This window comes from Vidua chalybeata, chromosome 1 (assembly GCF_026979565.1).
Source record: "Vidua chalybeata isolate OUT-0048 chromosome 1, bVidCha1 merged haplotype, whole genome shotgun sequence".
NCBI lineage: Eukaryota > Metazoa > Chordata > Aves > Passeriformes > Viduidae > Vidua > Vidua chalybeata.
In genome coordinates this window covers 11,733,771-11,749,768 of record NC_071530.1, presented here as the reverse complement: position 1 = coordinate 11,749,768, position 15,998 = coordinate 11,733,771, and the positions used below count along the sequence as shown (strand labels likewise).

At 40.2% G+C, this 15,998-nt stretch overlaps 1 protein-coding gene across 3 annotated transcripts in view; it reads right to left on the bottom strand.

Moving 5' to 3' along the window:
* PFKP (phosphofructokinase, platelet) overlaps positions 1 to 12,180 on the bottom strand; it is a 42,452-nt gene extending 30,272 nt beyond the window's left edge. For all 3 annotated transcript variants that reach the window (XM_053941497.1, XM_053941480.1, XM_053941487.1), the window contains exons 1-2: positions 11,836 to 12,180; positions 3,969 to 4,042 (exon numbers count right to left, since the gene is read on the bottom strand). In XM_053941497.1, the coding sequence (XP_053797472.1) occupies positions 3,969 to 4,042; positions 11,836 to 11,920 (159 nt within the window). In that variant the 5' untranslated portion in view covers positions 11,921 to 12,180. The remainder of the gene's footprint in view (positions 1 to 3,968; positions 4,043 to 11,835) is intronic.
* Between the last annotated feature and the right edge of the window lie 3,818 nt (positions 12,181 to 15,998).

Sequence of the window (15,998 nt, the reverse complement as noted above, 5' to 3'; positions counted from 1 at the left end):
ACTTTGTTTTCCACACCATTAGAAGATGCAAGCTATAGAATTAAAACAACTTTCTAGAAAAGCTATTGGAGGAAAAATGAATTACTAATTACAACTGAAGCATTAATGATGATAATTTTCATTTATTGTTTTATTTATGTAAACACTGATGAGGACTGGACAATGTATGTTTGAAGGTTTACCACTGTCACTGTTCCAATTGTATGGTTACCGAAAATCACTGGCAGGTGTGACTATAGACCTTAATATGAGGGTGGGAATCTGTCAATTTACATGAAAAAAAAGTAAATTCTTACTTAGATCCTAAAAATATAGGAGCTTGGGTACTGAGATAGTAAAACTGTGGGGCAAGAATAGAAAAAATGAACAGTCAAAAATACTGCAAGCACAGTTTGTGGAGATCAGCACCATTTTATGTTTAATCCTTCATGCACCCAAAATCTAAATACTCAAAGAACAAGAAGAAATCTTTGTGAGTCCCATGTTCACAGGGTACATTCACACACACTGCAACTCCAGGAGAGCGTGGAAGAAGCAATCATGGCTTCCAGCCTGAACTCTGAAGACAAAAGCTTTTGAAAAAGAACAAGCCATCTTCTGATGTGTTACATGCGAGACATTTGGAGCTTTATCAGTGACATGAATTTACTTACTGAGAATTCTCAGCCATTGCTCAACAACATAAAATAATACTGCCACTGAGTGCACAAACCACCACAGAACACACATGAAGTTTGCCTCACAGAAATCCATGACTGCCGTACCATTGCACTCCCAATGCCGGCCTCTTGAGAAAAAGACTCTTAATCAAGATGAAGAATCTAAAAGCTCCATAGCTTAGTAGCAAGAGCACGCATCCACTGGGAACTATGTGCTTCAATCCTGGAAAAAGGGCAGGTTATTTGTATAAATATTTAAGACCTCAAGTTTCTAAAATTGAGCTGCCATAAATGAGAGGCATCACTTTTTCTTTCCATTCTCAATTAAAAAGGAAAAACAAGACAAAACAAAAATCAACCTGACTTCAATAGCTTCTGATTAGTGAAAAAAAAAATTAAACTAGCCCCCTAGAACAGCCTGATACTCTACACATAATTCCAGCTCCTAGATTTTTAAAGCAGGAGTGAAATTAATCCATGGGTATTCAAATTTTAATTCAGATTGGAGTAGATTTGAGGAATAATGAGATGACAGTCAAGAAGGATAACTACAGACTAAAATAACATATTAAAAAATACAAAACTGTGATTTGCAATTAATAGCAAAATTTTGAAATGAGCTAACTTCAGTGAATTAAGATATACAGGGTTTTTTTTAATTTTATAGTTATAAATTCACAGGTTTTATATAAACTAGAAAATTATATATAACAAATAATAGCTTTTATATAAATTAACTTCTAGTTTTCATTTTCACATGAGTTTACTCTTTTTCCTTTTGGAACTTGGGAGCCCAAATAGGCCATGAATTCCAGTATGTAACTGTTTCTTTCTTTGGGTTTTTATAAAACCAATTTTAAAAAGGCTAGAAAATTACTTAGATCTGATTCATTATCAATTTTAATTCATTTACCTTAGTAATCTCTCATAATAAGATGAAGAAAAATGGAGTTAGGAAAACAGAGTTACTTTTTTACTCAGAATATGGAACTAGTGCTGGCCACAACTGTAGAAAACAGGTGGTTTTTCAGTGAAAAAAAAGTTCTTATGACAGACATAGCTACAGGAAAAATAAAGCACACGATGAGTACAGCAAAGTAAGCTTGAAAAGGCTGAGACTATAACTCAATTTTTGGATCCAAATAAGAATACTTTTTTTCTTCTTTTGGATATGATCACTTCAGGTTTTTCCTTCATTATTTCAGAGCAGCTTCAATACAAATATCATTTTATCCTGACCTACGTGTTAAAATGCTCAAAATATAGGCTTAAGGTACACTATCCTCTTTGCTTAACACACTCAAGTCACATTCAATAAACTGCAACTCAGAAGGAACACCTTACTAAAAGCATTAAATAACTCAAACTATACCCAAAAATACATCTCCTCTTTATACATCACACAAAGGCTTGGAACAGGGAACATTAGTGACAAGTATCAGAAGAAGATTTTTACCTTCTATTACATTTGTCACTTTCATCTTTTTCCCATTTCAAAGGGGTAAAATTAAACAGCTGTTTCATTTCAATGCTTGCAACTCTGTTTCCCTGAAGTACTTGTAGGCATTGTGAAGGAAAACTGACATCATATTTCAATTATCACCAGCCAGAGAAGAACAAAGCTTAATCTTTGGCACTGTACAAAATACAGAACTGAATGGACTAATCTAGAAGCAAGATCTTTTTCAGAGCCCATACTTGCAATGAAATGTGGATTTCCTCACAGACTCAGCTGTTACATTGAAGACATAAGGACAATTTATATGGGAAACTGAAAATTCCCAACATTGTCTAATTTTTTTACAATCACTTTCCATTCAGAATTATCTGTGACTTCACAATGGCCAACTCTACCAAACACAGGAACATCCTAACTTAAATAGCACTATTTTGATAAGTCCAATTCAGAAAAAAACAAATATTCAAATTTGTCTTGAAATGTATCACTCTTTACCAAGTATGTTTAAAAGGTGAAAAAATATGGTAATTCTTGACTTAAGCTTAATTAAAAAATAAATTCAAATCCAAGTTCTGGCCTTAAAGTTGTTCAAAACATCCTCTGTACTTCCAGAGAAGTATCTGACCCATTTCAGTGAGCCTGCAAAACAGCTGAACACTGAAGGAATTCCAGAGATTGGCCATGTAATTAGCACACACTAAGTATTCAGAGCAACTTGCTCCAGCACAGTAGTAGGAAAGAATTTTGGAGCACAGTCCTCTGCTAATTTGCATTTCAATATATTTTGCATCTCATTAGTAAATGAGCTATAGGAATAAGCAGACAGGGAAAAAAATGGATAAACAGATACTTTTTAAAGATAAATTCTGTATTTGCCTTGCACAAAACTAAAATGAAAGCATTTTCTAAGCACTTCTATGAATTCTAGTACTCCATACTTTTATATTAAAGTTAGACTTTACTGGGGACCTATCAAGCTTTCTTTCATATAAAATTATTATGATTTGTAATAACCTCAAACTACTACTGAGCTGTACAGGAATTCCAGTGGGAACAGAATCAATGTATTTACTGTATTGTTTAATCTACAAAAATTGTATAAAAACTGAAAGCATCCTTTACAAAGAAGGCTAACTACAGCAGCCTTCCAGGAAGACAAATACAAGGAGCATCACCTCGGCATTGACATTAAACTTGTCCCATCTTTTTTTCTTATTGCATAATCGCTACAGAAATTTACAATTTTTCTGCACATACAGTTACAAATTTCAATCACAAAATTCTGATGTCAGGACAGACAATGAGGGTCAAGTTTTTGATGTGGCTTTTTTTTTTTTTTTTGTTTGTTGGTTGAGTTTCTTCAGTTGCAACTTATAAACCAGGCAAGATGGCATCAGTGCCACAGCACTCTTGATCAAAACCAAGCTGTGCAATCTGTGAAGTGAGGGTGAGGATACATCCATACTCTAGGAAAATGGAGTCAATGGATTAACAATTTAAACAGTTTAAACTATATTAACAAATACTTATAAAGTACAGTAAGAGGGGCCAAACATCCAACAAGTGTACAGATATGTAGCTCACTGCAGGGTGACAACTGCTTTCAAGTCTTTGGTGCACACAAACAATTCCATATATTTAAGAAATAACTTTTAAATTACATAGTTTAAGAATACACCTTGTGAGACATAAATTTCCATAAAAATAAAAAGTACTAAAATAAAACACAATGAAAAGGAATGACACCTACAATATTTTTTAATTTATACCATTTACTTGCCATGGTATTTCTACAAAAACTCAAGTTTAGTCAGAAGACAAAATAGAGAATGAATGAAACAAAAACTAACCTCATAAATAAAATAGACTTTGGCGTTTACATAGATTCCCATGCGTACTACTGCGCGCACAGCAGCATTCATACCTGGGAAGAAAAAGCAAAATCACATTGTTACAGTCATCCAGCACTTTCTGTACAGCAAAAGTATTGTGTCTAGAAAATAAAGGGAACATTAATTCATTCCTAAAGAAAGACAATGACCAGCATCCATTAAAACAGAAATTTGCTTAATGACAGTGCAAGCAACCCATGAGCATGAAGGGTTCAGAACTATTCTTTGTTACAATAATTATGTGAATGCCAGTGTGTGTTAATCAGAGATTAAATTGCTGCTGACTGCAAAATAGCATTGTAGAAGTTACAGCTACTGAACAATGAAGTAAATTAATTTTGCAATAATGGTTAGTTTCCAGTTTGAAAGGCAAAACATTCAGCAAGCTAAAATTTAGCTTCTTCGAATTTAGCTTCTTCTCATTCTTTGAATGAGAAATTATATTTGAACAGTTTTTCTGGAATTTCCAAAATAACACAGGTATATATACAGCATTTTTGTGGGGAGCAGAGCCAAAGTTGATCTGGACAGGTGGTCATTTAAAAAGACAGTAAATTAACATAAATAATACTACATTGACTCATTTGACAGAAAAGCGATTAAACACCACTTTGCTCCCAAAAAATGCAAGCTCTGATTGGAATTCCCCGCTCACAAGACATATGACAAAATATAATCCTGGAAAATCTTCCATTTAAGTCCCATGGTCAAACACTCAACCTCCTGAACAACAGTGGAAGTTCCACTGGTCCCTCTACACAGGTCAAATTAATTTCTCTCATAATTCATCCCTTCAGATACTGCATTATCTTACCCATTATTCAGGAACTTTCCAGAACTAATCAACTAATTGCTTACATACCACTAAAACAGATACAAGAGATCACACAAAGCATGAAGATAGAAATAGGCTACACTGATAGTCTTGGCACATCAGTAAAAAACGGATGCAAGAAGGGAACAAACCAAAGTACTAAGCACCAATTCTCCAAATCTGCTGCATTTAATACCAAAACAGCCAAATAGCAGGTAAGCTCTGCTGCTCAACATAGGTGTTAAGTGTTCACCTCTCTGCAGATATAAAAAGCTGGTAACTAGAATACAAAACAACACAGCAAGTCACAAAGATCTAATCCTACAGTATCTACCTTTACTGTAAAAAATATTGAGCTGTCAAAGTCAACCTGTCTGAAGAATCAGGCTGAGTTATACTCAAAGATTCATTATTTATGAACACACCAGAAAATCCCTGAAATTGCTCAACGTGAAACAAAAAAATTAAGTTTGCCAAAACCAAAAAGCTAATTTTGCTGTTTGTGTAGATGTCACACTTAAGACAGAAATCAAAAGTAACAGTGTTTTCACATAAATTCTGTTTTAGGAAATAGTAGCAAGAATTCTTTCAGCCAGAGTCGGCCTTGTGGCATAGCTGGAAAAAGCTTTCAAATGCCAAGACAGCTAAAAGCACAGCTTTAGACAAAGAACTGGATGATGCCAAAGAAAAACAGAATCTCATCTGACAGCCTGTAATGAAAATAAAGTTAGCATGATAAATCTCAGACCAAACAGAGCAAAGTTATCTCCTCGGTGAAACAGTTTTCATAACAAAATTAACACCCCTCACAGACAGAGACCTTTAATTTTAACAAACTGACAGCTCATCACAGCATTGCCATTTTCCACAAACAGGAACACTCAGCACAAGGTACTCCTTTCACCAAAGCCCACAGCTTGCTTCTATTAAAGCACATGTTGTGTGGGAGGTTTTTTTGTTGTTGCTGCTTGGTACAGAGGTTTTTTGGCAGTTCTGTTTTGGCATTTGGGTTTTTTTTTTTTTTTTTGGAGGGCGATTGCTCTTGTTTGGTTTGTTTGTGGAAAGTTTGTATATAAATCCTTAATACAGCCATATACTTTAGTGAATACCTTTCAGTTTCCATGTTTCTTGCATGAAAAATTCAATTTGCCTGCTCCATGAAAAGGCAAAAACCCAGGAAAAAAAAAATCTGTAATCCCACAGATTACAGACAGACAGCACCTTCCCAGTACTACCACTGCATCTTTATAAGTTTATGTAACCTACATTTTATTGTTATTTCATGTTGGATATTTTATTTCCTTATAGATAAAAAGGAAGTATAGTATATAGATAAAATAGTTCATTGTCTACTGGCAACCTCCTGGCTTACATTTCAGAAGGGCTAAGGACTAAAGGATATCACAATTTGATACCTACAAAATGCAGTTAACACATTGCAGCTTTAGACTTCTACAACTTGGCTGTCTAAATTGCAGTAATTCAAGAAAAAAACAAAAAAATTATGAAGCCTCTGTAGGACTGTCTAATAAAATTTCATTATTTGTGGAGTCTTACAAAAGTATTTGTGAATTACTGTAATAACCATGAAACGTCATTACTCATGCCTATTACTTTAACAGAGATTTAGCAGGTTAACTGTGGATTTGGTCCTGAATGATAAATGCAGTTTGATAAACATACACGATTATAATAGCAGCTTCAAAAGAAAGCCACAAGTAAAACCAGTATTTTTTTTTAATAATATAAGAATTATTTAAAATGTTTCTGAATTACTATTTGCTTTTGCATTAAAGCCTTGGAAAGATGGGAAATACTTATTTTGCTCTTCTGGACTCAGCAAAGATTAAGTGAAATGCAACTACTTTCAGGACTTTACATAACATCCAAATTAATTTAGAAGTTGATAATTTCTTTTCCTTGATCTTGTTTATTCAATTGTCCTTAAAAGGAACAGTTGGTTTTCAAAACAGGGTTACAAACAGTACTGCAGAAATCTTTAAAATATTTCAGAGGCTCTCTCTGCCTCCAAAAGAGTATCCCTCTCTTGTGCCTACATCCTGGTTCATGTACATATGCACCACTACAACAGAAGAGGTTCTACATGAGTTTGTGTTTAAGCCAAGTTTGCCTTGCTTTAGTCAGCTAGACATCCTTTAAATAAATAACTGTAACATAAACCATTCAAAAGCAAAATCGAAACTATGCGTCTTGGACAAGCATCAAGAAATACTTAAGTATCACCAATTTTAAAGATAAACATTGGCTTTAACACAGGCTTAATGACTTAGCACATACGTTTCAGTGCTACCCTGAATAAAGATTCAGATTAAAAGACTATATAGCAAAAAAATCACTAAGGAAAATGTCTAAACATTACCACACAGGAAGACTTTATTCAGGTATGTAAATGGTTATGTCACTAAGAGCCTATATTCATCAAAAAAGAAGCAGTCAAATATAAGAACGAACAAATCAATAAAAATACAACTTGAATTTGTTCCATTTACTTTTAATTACATTACAGGTTTTATTGCCTATAATCACAGTAGTTATTCTAGACACCTCAGGAAAATTGTGTAATATTTTCTTCAACATCAACTGTATTAGATCAGAACATTCTACTGCATGAATATATACAATTACAGAACATCTAGATGGCAAACATACCTCCTTCTTAAAAATTAAAATAAAAATCTTAGGAGACTAAGATCATTGAATTCACTAATTATAGAAGCAGCATCTCAAAAATACTAAATGCATTGAAATAGTTACACTCATCCATTAATAACTAATTTTAATTTTACATACAAATAGTACTTCTTTTATTTATAGACACATATATATGTATTTCATATACATGTCTTTTTGCATGCATTATTCTTAGCTGGAAAAAGTGCCTTTTGGAAGGCTAGAATTCAAAAATTCCTTGTGACTATGTTCAAATTATGCAAGTGTTAACAAATAAACCCTAATTTGGATGACATTAAGAGTGTGGGTTGTTTTAGTTTGTGATTTTTTAAAAAATATTTATTTATTTTACTGTATTAGTTGAGAAGCTTATAGTGGAAAAAGAAATTCTGTCACCTGGACAAAATCAATACATTTACACTACTATATTAAATATGTCCTATGATGTTCCTCAGCCTGCAATGCTTCAAGAGCAGAAATACGTAAATCTTTGCTTCCACAGTCATCGTCAGTAGTATTCCAAAACTCTGGAATCCAAAAGGCTTCTTTAGGGTTCTTTTTAAGCTGTTTTTAAACCCAGTATTTGCTGAAGGAGTTGAGCTTTTTCATTTGTTCAGTGCCAAGATTTCTTCTTCCAATCTATGTCACCAGGACAAGAGCCATATATCTACACTACCAACTATTCCTTGGAACTTTGGCTTGGCTTTGGTTTGGTTTTTGGGAAGCCTGGAATGCTTTGAACATAGGGACATGCAGCTCTTTACTTCAGCAGGATGGGCTATGATATTCCAGACCATTACATCCCTTACCTATGCTGTCCTCCTCAATACCGAATCTTTGAGTTTATCTGAAAAACAACATGGTCCTATCCAAAGACAATGACCTCGAGTCAGTTGGCTGGGCAGCAGCTCCACAGCCACAAACACATCCTTCCCCAGGAGCGCACAATCACCTTCTGTCAGTGGCTTCCCCACGGCGCTTCCTGCCGCCGAGCCGTACCTACCACGGTCCCGGAATAGGCTGTGTGAACATCAGTGACCTATGCTGGTCAGAACTGTCTGTGGCAGCCACTGGAACCACAGAAAATTCAACCAGCGTACTTCATGACCTGAAGCAGAATGGCCAGAGAATCCCACAAAGTGAGAAGTGTGACTTATTAAACCCATTTATTAAACCACCTTCCTGAGCTGCAACCAGTACAATTTAGAAATAATTCTGAAACTGAACCAACCCATAAATATTAAGAATTGATTGTCAGAACTTCTTTTGCCTCTCAAGGTACTTCTGATTACAGTGGAAAGTACATTTTTAGTTCACAATTTAACAGCTGGTTAGCTGAAGTGGTAGACTGTCAAGTTTAATACTTACACAAATTATAAGTGTACTAAAGATTTTTTTTTCCTGTGAAACAGATCATTGATAATTCTTTAACTCCACAAAGAAAAAAAGTCCAGTATGACACATATACATTCTATAGTCTTTAAAATTCTACAGGTAGAAAAACAAAAAAGAAAAATGAAACTTTCAAGGAAGTAGCACCAATGCAGGGAAGTAACTGAAAACATAACATGCCCTATAAATAGAAAGCCTTGTGTAATTTACATAACTCTACTTTTAAATTATTAGAAATACAAATAACAGCAAAGGGCTTAATTTAATCTTAAAATAATTTAATGTATATTTTATTCTATGCTCAGACTTACAGTCCAATCTAAATACTGGCACCTATTAAGATTTTGTGTTTAACAGGTGTTTTTTTTACTCAATTGCTTGTGAGTTTAGTTTGGATTACAGATACTTTGAAGACTTTTAGTGTCTGACAAATCTAAAACAAAACAAAACTGGAAGTTTATTCCTAATACTTGAACTTTTTTGCCTACTTCTGAGTCAGTAGCTTTGCCTCACCTACACTTTGCTTGAACAGATTCTTTTCAAATAGCAGGAACAGCAACATACTTCCTTCTTCGTGTACTTCAGGACTTTACTTCTCTCACACATTTACACTCTGTCCTCCAAAGGGCAAATGACCTTGCCAGGGCATGACTCATTCTGTCCCTTGTTTAACTCCTAACCTTCAAACTGACTTGAGGCTGCTTATTTTACACAACTCTGCTGCTACCAATATAGTAAGGGTTATGGTCACACACTGTGTTGTGTGATTCAGGTGAAATTGATCAAGTTCTAAAATGCTGGGAAGGTTATTTCCTTGTTCTTCAAAGTTAGGACAACAAGGTTGCCAATGAAACAGCTTGGAAAGCATCCCGATTACTTTTTTTGGTCTTTGTGACAACCTCACTCCTTAGACAGTAACTTTCACAGGCTGTTAGTTTGGAACCCTCCGTGCTTCTGTGGCAATCTGCCAGCTGTAAAGTCTAGATGTTACCCGTGCATTCTGCAAGTCCTTCAAATGCCTTAATTCACAGAGTGGCCGGTGAAGATTAGTACTTTATAAAAGGAGATGCATCTGCTGCTGCATTATATAATCTCCAGCCACGCGGAAGCAAGTTGCAGGGCTCAGCCTCTTGCTGAGCACGCTACTGCTGCTTCAGGCTGTGCCCTACCACACTTTTAAATTAAAATGGCGATTTGGCCATCAGACCATTAAGACAGAGATGCTCTGATTTTCAGTTCCTCCTAGAATAATTTAGCAGTGAAATTGATGTCACTGAGGGCAAACTGGATAAAACTTGAACAAGTGTAGCCCCACCGAGGGGTAAAAGAGAAGCCATTTAAACGCATCGATTTGGTTTTCTCTCCAGAACCGCAACATCTTCCTCCTCGCTGGCAACAAATCCCTTTCATCCCGATTAGAGTTTCGCATAATCCTAGGTAAACCCGGGGGCTCCCCGTTATTCCTGCGGGCAGGGGGAGGGAGGATGCTTCTCCCAGCCCAGATGACGCAAAGAGGCGGAATCTGCAGCGACTCGCAGCGGATCACGTACGCACCGGCGGAGGGAGGGAGGGAGCGCGGAGACACTGGTCCATGCAAGCTACCACCGCGTGGACGCGCCGGGAAACCCGGTAAGAGGAGAGGGGAGGCTGCCTCGGCCGCGGGCTCGTCCCGGCACGTCCCCGTGTAAAATCTGGGGAGACAATGGTCCCTAAACCCCCGAGCTCACGCAGAACGGAAGGAGAGGCTCCCACCCCCATTCTCTTCACAAACGCGAATGAGTGCCGCTTCTTCTTTAAGTGAAAGTACTCTCGAGACAGTCCCGGTGATAAAAAAAAGTAAAACAACTTAAAATTAAGAGAAGGTGCTAAAAGCAATTATCACTGAACAACTCTCCTCGTATAAGCAGAGCAAGAGTCCTCGAACAGCACGGAGCACTGCGTGTTTGAAATCTTAATTAACTGAAACTTAAACTATTACCATAGAATCACAGAATATGCCGAGTTGGAAAGGATCCATTACGATATTCTGGTAGGAAAGTGTAGAAAAAAATGGATTCTTGACTAGGAATATTGTGATCAAGCCTCTTTTCTTTCCCATCCCTCTTAATGTCTGCAGGTCTTTTGTTCCCCCTGTCCTGTAGTAGCTACGACTTCCTCTACCCTGAAGAGATTTAAGAAGGCGAGACACGTTTCTAACATACTCCTACGGGGGGAAAGTAAACCACGATCCGAGCGTTCTAAACCACGGGTAGGAACATAAACGTGCTGCTGGTGCCAAAACGAAGGAAAAGCAGATGAGGCGAGGGCTGGCAGAGCCCCAGCAGCGCAGCCAAGCCTCCCACCCGCCGTGCAGGGCGGCACGACCTCCTCCTCCCCCGCTCGCATCAGCCATCCCTCCTCACCCCACCACCTCTCGAGGGAACGAGACATCTTGGTAGTGCAAGTTACTGCAGCGTTCCTACCCTCTCCTTTGCCCAGCCTGGGGCAGAGGAAACGTGGAGAGGAAGGGAGAGGGGAAGAGGTGAGAGGATGTTTGAACCTCAAGCGCCCAGGCCGTGCAAAAATTATTTATCTTTTAAATGCGCTTAGTAGGAAAGCCGGGTCGAAGGCCAGCATGGAAAGAGGAACCCGAGCACTACTGCAATCCTGTGTGAACCGCTCCCAAAGCCCTCTCTCCACTCCCTCCATGTGCCGCACCGTGGCTTCCCGACACCAGCCCTGAAGCAGCCCACGCTGTTTCCCCAGCCTCCCGCATGGGCGCCCTGGCAGCCAGGGAGGCCCTTCCTTCCTGCCCAGGGGGCTCCTCGCCCTCTCCTGCTGCTGGCCCCACTCCCCACCGTGCCCGCAGCTCCCCCGCGTTCTCCTTCCCCCTCGGTTCCTTCTCCTCGTCGTCCCCGTGCTCCCGGAGTAAACGGCGTGAGCCGCTACCTTGGGCATCGCCGCCGCTGGTCAGCACCCCGATGGCCTTCCCGGCGCCCGAGAGGTTCTCGAAGAACTTGGGCTGGTGATCCATGGCGCTGCGGGAGCGGCACCGGCGGGCGAGGCGGAGCGCGGTCGCTGAGGGAGCCCCGGGCCGCCGGGGTCTGCTCCCGCTCCGCTGGACCGAGCGTTCGGCCTCTGCGGAAAATGAGCCCGAGCAGCCTGGTGTGGGTGTGTGGTTACCGACAGGTAAATCTCTGCAGAAAACCTGAGGGAACGGCCAAAACTGTGTGCAAAAGCCCGGGGAAAAAAAACCAGAGCGGCCAGAGCAGCACCTCTTAAGCTCTTCTCACCCCGCCGCCCCCAGCTCTGCCCCGCCGCCGCGCCCTCCCCGCGCGCCGCTGACAGCGCGGCGCGGCCCCGCCCCCTCAACCCTGCGGGAGCGGCGCTGACGGGCGGGCGGCGCGGCCAATGAGCGGCCGAGTTGGCGCCGCGAGCGCGGCGGGCGGGGCGGGGGCGCTCGCGGGGCGCGGGCAGGTGGGAGGGGGCGGCGGCGCGGCCCCGGCGGGGCGGGAGTCCCGGCGCCGCCTCCCCGCCTTCCTTCGCCTTCCCCCTCTCCTTCCCGGCGCCCGAGGTGGGGGCGATGCGGGAACATGGCTGGCGCCTTGGCACGGCGGCAGCGCGGGGGAGGGAGTTGTGTTGGCTAGAGCTGGCTCATCCTCCCCGCAGTAGCGGCTGAGGAACGCCGCGTGTCGCCGTGGCGCGTGCGGCTCTCCTGGGCAGCACCTTCGGCGGAGCCTCTCCGGCGGCTTCCCGTCCCCCTCACGGCTCTGCCGGAGGCTCGAGGGGGGAATCCGCTTCCAGCGTGTCGCTTCCTCGCAGCCCGATGCCTCCGGCGCGGCTCGGGCTCGCTGTCTCGTTCGGCTGCTGCTCGGAAGGCTCCGGCAGGGAGCGGAGAGCGCGGCTCCCGCTGGGAATGCAGGACAGACGGACACACGGCTCCTGCCGGCGTCTGGCAGGGTCCGTGTCACGGGGACGGGCAGGGGTACCCTGAGGCCCCGAGTTCTCTTTCTCTTTCCGCCCTTTCATCCTCTGGTGTGTTTTCCCGCTGGGGCTGCTCAGCACCGCAGTGGGCGTTCAGGCGCCGGTAGGAAAAGGAAATTGTTCGTGAGTATTAGCGGCTGAGAGACAGAGTTTGAGTCAAAGAGAGCAACAGAGGCAAAGCAGTTGGGAGGAATTGCTCTGGGTGGGAATTGCAATCTTTCTGCCTTCCTTTTCGTTCTCCTGTTATGAACTGGTGCTTTTGCGTGGGGAGTGGTTCGTACTAACTGCTACTACTTAAATGCGCTGTTAAACTCCTTGGATTGTAACACCACGCTGGCAGAATAATTCTGTTGATCATAGCAGCGTGCGTAGTCACAGAAACTTTAAAAGCGCCGGGTTTTGGTAATATAAGCAAATAAAGCTGTATTACCCTGCATACAGTTGTTTGTGGTACTTTGCTTAAGTAAAGGTATTTGCGAAATCGGGCCAACTTACTTGCACGAAATAATAAAGCAAGTCAGGGAGAGAGTCGGGAACAGCATCAAAATGCTGACTCGAGTTTTATATTTTAATTGCTGTGTTAATTACTGGCTTTATTCAACGTCTTCATCACATCACAGACAACTCACATCGTAAAAATACACGTGCTCATCCTGTCAGCTTTCACACAGACACATGTGGAAGTAGAGTCATTTGAGTAGTTCAGTCAAAATTACTCAGATAAGTGTTTGAAGCCTATCATGTGGGCAGCTTACATTTGCAAATCTACACTGAGACTATAATGAGTGTGATTTGACAACAGAAACAATACATTGACAAATAGATTGTATACTATGAACATTAATATCTCTGTAGGGAATTTACTATATTCTTTCCCGACTCTGAAGTCTTGAGTCACAGATTATAGTGAAGGTGAACTTCTGTTATAGAAATATGTAAACATCCACAAAGTCACGCTGTGTTCAAAAGGTTCTGGTTTGATTTGAAGTCACATTATTTTATTTGAGAATAGCTCTGCAAAAGCTGAATTAAGGTCTTTTGAGTGATTCAGGGCTTGATCCAAAACCTGTAAAATCAAGAATATCTTTTGCTGGTAGAAACTATTATGACTATTTTAGCACCATGGACCAAGGGCCATTGTCATCTCAGGAGCACTTTGACAAAGACAACAACTTCTTCTTGCTTGTGTTTGCTTGGTGCAGCCATTTCTAAAAAATGGATATTCACTGTAGCTAAAGCATTGACACTTTGTCTGGAAGTAGACTTGTCCCTCTTGCTTCCCAGTACGTCAGGAGGGGCTCCCAGCTAAGGAGCTCCTATTTTTTCCTTCAATTGCTCTATTATACACATAAACTTGTAAGTGATTAATTTTTTCCCGCTCATGTAACAAGGAATCTGCCAATGTTTTCATCATTTATTACAGCTACTCCTTGTTCTTCAGCAGAGCTGTCGGGGAAGAATTGTGTTTTGGCTGTGTTGGGCTTTTAGAGGTGGGAGGAGAGGAAAGGATTTGGAACTGTTTGTTCCTGAGGCTGTCTTGATATACTTAAATATCTTCCAGCAATACAATTGCTTATAATCTTAAAAGGAGTGAGTGAATGACTGCCTGGCTTTAGTGTTGAAGGTTGTTGGGGAAATCAGTGTTAGCCTTGTGGGATATTGTTAATGCAGCTAAGTACACATGTATAAATCATACTGACACTAAGAGAATAGGCACTTTTCATATATGCAAACTGATAAACTGCATATCTGAACAAAGTCTCAGCAGGTCATTTGCACACTACATGGGGTGCTATAATTGTCCTGTTACTGAATTACTAAATGGAACCAGTTTACCTAGGGAGAGGACAGGTGAGTTTGACTGTTCTCTGATACTGAGCATTGCAGGTGGTCTGGTGCATCCTTTTCACATTGCCTGTTTGTTCCCTGTGCCATATAGGTCAAGACTATCTGCCCATCTTTGAATCTTATCATGACCTAAAAAATCCTGATTGACCGTTTAACATACTTTGAGTTGCTACCCATCTCCTCTTACTGCACCAGCATCATTACAGGTGCTGCTTTAAACTATACAGCAGTTCATCTTCTGGGTGTAATACCACAGATGCACCCAGTACCACATTCAGCACAGCATTTAACACTGAAATCAGGTTCAACTGGGAAGAACAAGTTATGCCCAAAGAGAATGAGATTACAACATGGATACCAGAAATGAATGAATGGATTTCCAGCCAACTGAAACAGTTTTCTACAGCTAGACCTTTCTTGGGTGTCGATTCTGTGGCATGTATGATACCTGAGCCCACACTTCCAAGTTTGTCTGAGGTTTGTCTTTGCTTGGAGGAGTTGTTTCTTCTGCTCAGCTGTCTTTTTTCATGACACTTAGGAATAATAAAGACAAATCTGCATATTCAACCTTTTAGTACTATTAAAAACCAGGCAGAGAACAGAAAATGAGATGGAAGAATTTACAGAAATTCTAGCACTTTAAAATTATGCAGGCTAATCATGGAATGCACAGATAAGCATGAAAAAAAGGAACTGATAAATCATTTAGGTATCATTTCTGAGCAGATGGTTACAGTGATTTCTTTAAGAGAACTGACTGCTTTCTTTCATAATACTCCCCTACTTTCATACGACAATATTTCCTGGTCCTACATGTCAACTGTAGAGGTTTTTTATTGTTTTCTGTGAGGAATGACAAAACATCACCATATATTCATCATGAAGCAAAATCATGTATTGAATATGACCTACAACCTCTTCTTGAATGTCAGATGGCTGTTGCTTTGAATTTACTGTTACTGATTCTTCAGCTGAAAGATTAGGTACAAGTTTAAGGCATTGAGTAAATTCCCACTGAAATAAAAGTACAAGAGTTTTTAATGGTACTTTAATCTGGCCTTCTGTAAATTAAAAGCACAAATTTAATTCCTATGTTTACTTAATTATAACTGTTCTTAATTAAAATAAAAAAGACAATGATTGAACAGTATTTTGTAGAAGTAATTTCTTCCACTCTGTTTTTATCTTGGAATCTAAATGTAAAACATGATAAATCAGTAGCAAATTAATTCCTAGCCAAAACATTTTGAATGAGAATGTTGTTACATAGCTTTAAAACC